This window comes from Carica papaya, chromosome 5 (genome assembly GCF_054855325.1).
Source record: "Carica papaya isolate Zhongbai chromosome 5, ASM5485532v1, whole genome shotgun sequence".
In the NCBI taxonomy this organism is placed as follows: Eukaryota; Viridiplantae; Streptophyta; class Magnoliopsida; order Brassicales; family Caricaceae; genus Carica; species Carica papaya.
In genome coordinates this window covers 9,938,552-9,947,989 of record NC_142313.1, presented here as the reverse complement: position 1 = coordinate 9,947,989, position 9,438 = coordinate 9,938,552, and the positions used below count along the sequence as shown (strand labels likewise).

Genomic DNA, 9,438 nt, shown 5'->3' with positions numbered 1-9,438 from the left:
TATTCACTTTTCACATATGCAACACCCTCAAGTTCATCAACTTTTTCATCCTCCTCAAGCTTTCTTTTTCCTTGGTGTGCCTCTATTTCGATATTGTTCTCCTCGAACTTCTTTTCTCCTTGTTATGCCTTTAAAAAATTAGAACTCTATATTTTCCCTCTTCAAGGTTTCTCAACTTCAGAATGTGTCTCTCCTCAAATGCCTTTCTCCTTGGCATCCTAGTTAGCTTTTAAGATCATTCTCTCTCTGGCGACACTCTTTCTCTCTTTAAGCTCTCTCTCCCTAATAAGTGCCTCTATCGACTCAAGCTACTTTACGTCTCTCTCTTCTTGATAAATGCCTCTCTCTCTCTCTCTCTTTCTCTCTCTTCAAGCTATTTTTCTCAACAAACATCCCTCTCTCCTGAACAAGCACTGCTCGCACTCTCTTCTGCCTCAAGCTTCTCCAACCAACTCTAGGTCGCACCTAAGCTTGTTAATTGATCCCCAAACAAAGTGGTATTTGTCGTCAAATTCTTCACACATAACACCAATTATCTTATATGTATATGAATTCTTTAGTTCTTGCAAATCAACTATCCCTTCAATTGACAAGTCATATGCAACCAAATTTTTAAACTTTTGTGACGGTCTAATCTATCTTATCTCATTGCTTGTTGCAATATTATATGACTGTTGTTGATCAGGTGCATTATCACCTTCTTGATTAAAATCATGCACTGCATTTTTCGGACCATTAGACTGAACTTCTAACTTTATTTATTCTCCGACACCATGATCTGATTATGCTATTGCCTTATCTTTCTGATTGTTTAGTGAAACAGACTCATTAAATCTCACATCTCTGCTGATAATCAACCTTGAAGACTTAGGATCACTACACCATAACCTGTAACCTTTTATTTCATATGTATACCCCAAAAATACGTATTCATTTGCTTTCGACTCAAGTTTACTATTTCTAACATGAGCATAAGCATGACAACCAAACACTCTCAATTGAGAGTAATCAGTAGGTGACTCATACCATACATCAAAATGAGTTTTGTTGTCAATAGTTATGGATGGAGATCTGTTAATCAAGAAACTAGCAATATTCACAGTCTCAACCCAAAATTCCTGCCCCAAACCTAAATGAGATAACATACTTCGTGCTTTATCACAAAGCATCCTATTCATGCGTTCTGCAATACTATATTGTTGTGGTGTCTTACTATATTTTTCGTACTGTAGAAATCATCAAATGCACAATTGCAAAATTTTAATCCATTGTCAGTTTTATGAAATATCTGGTACCACTCTTAGAGGGAACTCTTTATGGACCCCATAAGTCAGAATAAATATAATCTAACTTATTTTAGTCTTGTGCACTGCCTTTTTGTTAAATTTTACTTTGGTCTGCTTGTTAATATTCACAAAAATCCATGACTTTTTCTTTATACTCGTTGAACAAATTCTATTTTCTCAAAACATATAACCCCGTATTATTCATATGACCCAAACACAGATGCCAAAATTGATTTTGATTACCGTTCCTTGATGCTACAGTAGTTTTTCCTGAAATTGTACTTTTCTAAAGAACATACAATCTAGATTCTAAACTGTCTTTCGTGAGTACCTTGAAGTCTTTACACACTTTAAGGATATCATTCTCTGCATGATATTTATAACTCTGAGACACCATTGTAGAAAAAAAAATTTCTCTTCATCTAAGGAATATGTCAATACTCAATAATTCTGATGACACCATAAAAAATTCTTAATTTAATATTATTAATCTTACCTACAATAAAAAGACTATTATCTTTCATATATACAGTACCACTCATATGCTTGTAAGTAGCAAATCAATGTCTATAAGAACACATATGAATATAGTACCATAATTAAGAATGTGAGACTTTTTTTATGATTTGAATTCACATATAGAACTACCCCAACATTGCTATCACTATTATCAGAATTATCCTTGTTGATTATATTAGTAAAACTCTCATATTCTTCCTTTTTTCAGCTTAGGACAATCTCTCCTAAAGTGACCATGCTCCTCACACTCAAAACAGGTTTCTTTTTTTATCTCTAGATTTTGATCTGACCATTCTCTGTGCTCTTCCGCTACTTACCAAACATTCCCCTTTTGTTCTATACTTTAAAAAAGTTCTTTTTCAACTTTTTTGATTTTAATACATTTTTAAGATTATCTAGTAAAATACTACATTTTTCATACAGTAGATCATTAACAAAAGTCTCATAAAAAGATGGTAATCAACATAATACAACAAATGTCTGATATTTATTTTCAGTCTTAATATCTATGTTAATCAAGTCCATAATTATAGAATTAAACTCATCAAGATATTATTTAATGGACGTACATTCACTCATTCTCATATTGTACAACTTTTTCTTTAAATGAAAGCAGTTTGTCAGTGATTTTACAGAGTACAATTCTTCCAGTTTCTTCTACGTAGCTGAAGCTGAACTTTCTCTAAAAATTTCTTACAGAACATTATTAGTCACACCTATGAGAATCACATATAAGGTTCTATCCTGCCTTATCCGACTCTTTCATAAAAATTTTTCTTCAGTTGCCCCTCATAAACCTTATAAAACTAAGAATGATTTCATTCTAATTTTTTATAGACTGAAACTCATTCCACAATTAAAATTCTTTGTTTTATATTTTATGGATGTCATCTCAAATTCCTAAATTGTGTACTAAAATAAAAAGAGAGAAATATCACTATTAAAAAATAAAAAATCACTCACAGGGAAGCACCATAGCATAGAAAACCACTATGCGTAACCACTAAAGCACCCATGCATTGCTGCTGAACTGCCGCGAGTTGCCAGTGTACCACTGTTGGAACTATCACACATCATCGCCAGCCACCATACGTTGCTACAATTTCATTAGGAATCAACATATAAAGATACGATTGTTCAGATCCAACACGAATCTGGTTATATCATGCCGAAGATCACTAGAAAAATCCCATAATGCAAAATAGACCATCACGGCTGGGTCTTCTTCTCCGGTGTACATTTTCTCTCTCCAGCTTTGGTTTCACACGTGGGCCTCTCTTCGATAATCCTCACTCAGATTCGGTCATATTTACCACACGCACAAAACTTTCTAGTTGCACCGTACACCGTCCACACAGTTCCCCCCTCGCATGTGTGGATTAGCTTCTTCCTCTTCAGGTCGTGCAGCTAAACAACGTACCAGCTTCATCTGGTTGCAGATCTATCAACAGCGACTGCTGTCGTCGAACAAAACTGCCTTGGTTTCTCCTTCAAGTGGTCGAGGTTGATTTGCTACACAGGTTCAGCTACAATCTTTTAACTTCTTTTGGGGTTGTGTTTTATGGCTCTCTCTCACTAATTGATCTGACTTTCTCTCTCTAACCTCCTTCTGATACCACTTATTGGGAAAATTAATTTCTACATATTGTGTACAATTACAACAAAGTAATGCAGATAGAAGAAAAATATAAGATTTTAATATGATTCGACAGTGTGCATATATTTATGAAAAAGATCAAGAGGAAAATATTCCATGGGTAGCTTGTACACGTGGCATTGACTAATAATTGCATAATATATATTGATTTTAAATGTTTATTTAGAAAAATGTTAAATATATATCTTGAACATATAAAAACAATTGAAGGGTTTAAATAGAAAAGTTATAATAATAGAGATTTTTTTTACTATTTAAGTCTTTTTGCTACTAACTAGATTAAAATAATCATTTTTTGTTATTTTTTAAATCTGTAAAGTGAAAGAGATTCTAAGTTAATACCAAAATTGCTCGTACAAATTACTTAGAGGTTTTAAGGATCTTCTTCATAATAGTGTACAGAAATTAAGATAGTAGTGTGCATTTCTCCATCCAAATGGTAAAATCAAACTAAACCAGACTGTTTGGTACAGTTTTTAGTTCACATGAAGAAATCAAAAAGATCAACCCATTTTAGTATAATCTTCGTTAGAATCAAAATAAACCAGCTAGAATCGAAAAAATACGAAAAGTAAAATATAAAGTATACTTTCTAATTTTAGTTTTAGTTCTATTTTTTTAATTTTTCAATTAGTTAATTGAAAAAAAATAGTTCATTTTGATCCAAACCAGATAAAAAAATATCAATTATGTTTAGTACGAACCAAAACTGAAATAGTTCAACCCTTGATTCAAATCCCTACTCTCAATTGATCATCGATCCAGTTTAATTCAATCTACCTCCCAATGGTTCCTCACTCCTAGATTAGGATTTGAGCAATGGAAATATGAATTTTAATTTCACATCTTTGAAATGAATGGAGTAAAATCAGTTGTCTTCTATAAGGCCTGATAGAATAGTAGAGATAAATATTCATCTATTTCTTTATATCATATTATCTTTATTCTTATTGTAGTTTATAAAGTTTTAATGTGCAAACATAAAAATACTGTTAGATTTTTTTATTAACAAATGAATTTAATGTGGGCTTTGGTGTGCATAATAGATTATTAGTTTATTGAGCCTATTTAAAAGTGATCAATTACAGTTAAACAATTATGAGCCTTAATGCATCGGGTTTAAATATGTAATTGTAATATGTGCAGATATTATATTTATAATTTCTCATTTTATGATAGATAAAATAAAAAATGATAAAAGTTAACGATATAAAAAGGCTTTTGTGGTCTCCAAATTGTATGTAGGTTTTATTTTTCTTGTTATCCTATCAGCAGAAAAAGAATTGTTAAAAGGCCACGTATCGATTTAGAAGATCTACTATTTTACATGAAAATTTCTTCCGTTATGGATTTAGGTACGTTTCTGTGTTCATTATCTTTGATTCAGTACGAGTTTGATTATAGTTTTTAGATTTGCTTTAGTTTAAATTCTATCAAATACAAGTTTAATATCTTAATATATATAGCAATATACAATAAGTATCTTTACCCTTAAACATTATGTATCTTTATTTTGATAGATGTTAATATCAATTAAATATTATATATAGTGTATGTAGTATCTCTCAATTTCATTTTTTTGTTTGATCTATTTAGTTTGCTTGGGGTTGATTCCTATCAATCTCACTTCATTCTATGCTTCATTTCATGGGGAACCTTAAAGTAACTTTATCTTATTATAATTATATTTTATCCATACTTCAATTCTATTCATTTAATATCAATTTGATTTCATTGACATAAGAGATGTTGTTTTTTATAATTTTATAGATGAAAAGTTAAAAAATCATTTAATAATAATTCAAAAATTGAAATAGAAATAAAAAAAGATGTTTATAATGATTTATAAATCTTTTATACTAGATTTATGAAGATAATTAACTCGGTCGTTGTGTTGGACTTTATTATGAATTTCTAACCGCATTCTCTATCCGACCCTCTCATCTACTCTTTGAGCTCAGGTTATAGAAAAAGGAGAAAGAACTAAGAAGAAGATATCAGCAACAACTAGTCTTATTGCAGAACAACTACCTATTATGCGCCTCTCCATTTTGTATTTAGTAGACCTCATACAATAACTGTCCTTACTCTCCCGTTTCTTTTGTTTCATTTCTTCTGCAACAATAACAAAACTTAAAAACTTTTGGAGTAATTATAACTTTTATAGCTTCGTATAAAAGTTAATACACTATAAATAATTGCCACAACAAATATTAAATATTAATTTTAAAATGAAGCAGGCATTTTCGAAATCTTCAAATTTATTTAGGCTACATAATAATTTTTTCCAGGCTGCTTCTGTTAGTTCAATTGACATTTTCTCTGTTCAATTTTCCTCTTCCTCTAGAGTCCATTCTGGTTAAATAAATCATTCAAGTCCTCTAAGTTTCTGTTCTTTCTGATGAAATGTAAAATCCTTTGTCTTATGGACCCAAATTGTGCTTTCTATTGGTATCACAAACAGGAGGATGAAGTCCAAATTAGATTTGTATAACAGGAGGAATATCAAGGCATTATTATGATGCACCAACAAAAAAATCCAAAATACATTCAGTTCCATAGTTGAGCATTTAAGAAACGAACTGCTTCAAAGTAGCTTGTTTACCACAAATTCATGTGCAAATATGATAAGATCAATCTTCTTTCTTGGTGTAGAGTTGCAAAGCAAATGCTAACCCCAATATCAACAAAGGTACCGCATATTGTAAGAGCTTCATCCCGAAACCACTTTCCTGTTCGCTCTGAACTGGACGAGGTGGCAGGTTGTACTTCCTTGTTACTGGGACTGTGGACTCGTCAATGTCACCGATATACATATTTGGCATCAATGCCCTGGCTTCATCACTGTGACCAACATCTTCGAAATCATCGGTTGCATCTCTTCCTGCAGAGTTTTGAACATATATATGAAGAAAATTCCATCAGCTGAGCTTACGTTCATGCTAAATGTCTAAGTAAAACAGTAACCACAAGCAATGAGGCTGAAGTGAGACGCAATGTGAGTAGAAGACAGTACCAGTAGCAGCTAGCAAGACCTCTTCGCCACCAGGATGCTCTTCCATGAATGAGGTCACATCATAGACCTGCAGGAGTCTTGGTTTACATAGGAGTTCATATATTTTTATTGATTATCTAAATTATTTTATGAGATAGTGAAAAATCTAAGTAGAATAAAAAGAAGTAACCTTTACGGGATGGTTGGTGAAACCTTCAAGGAATCAAGGGAATTAAAGAAACCAATAGAGACCTTTTATTTACATCCAAAACTATGTAGGACCGTTGCCCGAACTGATTGACCATCTAGTTACATTACTGATGCAGTGGCTAACATATTTTCCTTGTCACTAGAACCGAGTTTCAAATCAACAAAAAGTACTGGCACCATATACATTTGGGCGATAGGCAATGTCATCCTCTTTTGTTCTTTTATTATTTGCTCCATGAGGCAAAACTCATGAGAATTTTATTTCATCTCTATATATGAAGATCAATGGTGGTGAGAGCTAGAATTCTAAAGAGCTTATGAGAATAAGCATGGCTAGATATGCAGAGTGCAGACACCATTTGAAGTTTAGATCTTTGTTATATTAATGAAAACATTTTCTAGCTTTCACGTTCTAAATTAAAATATGCTGATACAAAAAATTAAGCAGCTGTTGAAAATGAAAATAAATTTTGGAAGATGACAATGAAAATATTAAAACAACTTCGATGGTAAAACTGAAATTAATATACAAATATCTTCTGTTTCTTGTTTCGTTCAAGTTCATACAAGTTTGAGAAACAATGTCTATAAGTTAATAGTTAATTATTTGAGAAGAAAAATTATTTGTGTTTTCCAGAGGGTTATTTTAAATTTTTGAACAACATCTTATTATATATTGCTGTATGTATTTTATTTACAAACAAATATAAATTGAAAAATCAAAATTTAAAAATACTTTCATCCATCAAATTTAGCTTGATTTTTTATTCTTTTCCCATCTCAGAATTGTTTTGTTTCCGTACTTCGGTTATATTCTGATTGTTAGCATCCAAATCTTGTTTTCATGTCTGATTACTATTTTCCAAATTAAAAATCGTCCTTCTTTCCTTTTCTCAAGAGCCACAACTATCTCCTCCATGATGTAAATCAAAGCTGTCTAAAATCCGTAGTATATCATATCAATGTCAAAGCCATGCAGATTAGTCACTAGTACAACAATCCTTTCGGTAGGTAGGTACTATGTCCATGGCTTGGGTTACAACAGACCTCATGAAAATATGTTGAGCGAGATTTGCTAACCGATGTTTCTGATTGTCCTTGCAGCTTATCTGCTCAAAACGTTACATCATGAAATCCATACCCTCTAAATCCCAAAGCTCTGTTTCCATAAACCACAACAATTTAACAAGCGATAGACCATCCAACAACACTCTTGCTTTTATATCCAACCTTTTCTTTTTTCCAAAAGTTCGAAAAAATACATATACATTGAGTTTCGCAAATGATTGACAAAGTTCATCAACTCAATCAATATATGTTGCAGTAGTTTGAACAATTTTTAATACTACTATCTCCTTGATCTTGAAACCAGCCAAAAATTCTATCAGATGACTTCGCTATTTTCAGTTTATGTCAGAAAGAAAAAAAAAACAATGGCCGAGCTCCGACCAGGGCATTACGAAAAAGTTCAATCTTACCACAAATAAATCGTTGGAAATTTAAAATGCAGCTCAAAGATCGACACAGATACCAATCGGAAAAAAAAACAATAAGAAAAAAATGAGCTAAAACTGACCTTCCCATGGATTAAAAGCCAGCAACTACCCCTGGATTTGTGGTTCGCCAGATCTTCAAACGTAAAGACTTTGGCCATTTCCTGATTAATTTCAATCCAGAAATATTTAGATAAAGGTGATCTAGATATGCTAAATCATTTGGATAAATATTTGATGAGTGCAATAAGACTTTCTTACATTGACGGCAATGTCTTCCTCTTTGCTCTGCACTCCTGAGTGCTGACTTTGCCTCTTGAGTCGAGTCCTGGTGTTCAAGAAGGTAATTTTTTTTTCCTTTAAAAAACGAAACTTTTATTTTAATCATAATTAAGAAAATACTTCATTTGATATTTACGTTAACTTCTTCCCAAGATAATTGACCGTAGAACAAGTATTTAGCAAATAATTAAAGAGCATAATCTCAGCCAATAAAATATTTTTATAATAAAATAAAATGTAACGGCATGTAATTTAAAAAAAAATAAAATCATAAATTGAATGCGCAAACGAAATAATAGAATTAGTATTTACATTCTTTATATAATAGTTTAAAATAGTCAATAGAGTTACGCAAATGTCCATTCTAAAAAAATAAACGAAAATCAAATAAATAAACGAAAAAGTAAACAACTGAGCATCCTAAGACGACATTCACTAGTTTTTAAAGGAGTTCAGGTGGTGAATTATTCACAACCCCCTTATTGATCGAGATTTAGATTTTGATTCTCTTGATATGAAATAATTAATGAAAATGTGAGGTACAGTAGCCCAATAAGAATATCACATTACTCACCGATACAGAAAATGAAGGTTGGTAAAAATTATAAAAATAACAAATGGAGCTCTTAATTTAAGTAAATTTTTTTATCATAAGTAAAACCATTTATTGCATACTTACCGTTGCGAGATTTTTAAAATCGGCCTATAGAAACAATAACTTAAATAACATTCCAATCTTATATTCAAATGAGCAAGAACAGTAAATTTCCCTTTTTATTTGCTTACTGGTATTTCTGGGGGTCCATAGGGATGTCTCACTACGCATGAATCATTATTCAACATTGTCAACTAACAGGTCGTTCCCATACCCCGTCCGCCATGAGCGCTAAGAATACCGTCCCTTAATACCCCGTCGAATATGAGGGTGAAACGACCCGTCCCTATATCCTGTCCGGTTTGAGCGCCAAACATACCAATCCTCGATATCTCGTTTGG

At 32.0% G+C, this 9,438-nt stretch overlaps 1 protein-coding gene across 1 annotated transcript; it reads right to left on the bottom strand.

Moving 5' to 3' along the window:
• Positions 1 to 5,947: 5,947 nt before the first annotated feature.
• Positions 5,948 to 8,522, bottom strand: LOC110811250 (cytochrome b5-like). The gene is made up of 4 exons (XM_022037677.2): positions 8,422 to 8,522; positions 8,244 to 8,324; positions 6,479 to 6,545; positions 5,948 to 6,346 (listed from the first exon to the last, which is right to left on the bottom strand). The coding sequence occupies exons 2-4, from the start codon at positions 8,319 to 8,321 to the stop codon at positions 6,096 to 6,098; spliced, it is 396 nt and encodes a 131-aa protein (XP_021893369.1). The 5' UTR covers positions 8,322 to 8,324; positions 8,422 to 8,522; the 3' UTR covers positions 5,948 to 6,095.
• Positions 8,523 to 9,438: the final 916 nt, after the last annotated feature.

Coding starts and splice junctions, on each gene's coding strand:
- LOC110811250 (XM_022037677.2), bottom strand. CDS start 8,321: ATGGCCAAAGTCTTTACGTTTGAAGATCTGGCGAACCACAAATCCAGG. Junction 6,546..8,243: donor GGCTTTTAATCCATGGGAAG/GTCAGTTTTAGC, acceptor AGACTCCTGCAG/GTCTATGATGTGACCTCATT. Junction 6,347..6,478: donor GGTCTTGCTAGCTGCTACTG/GTACTGTCTTCT, acceptor AAAACTCTGCAG/GAAGAGATGCAACCGATGAT.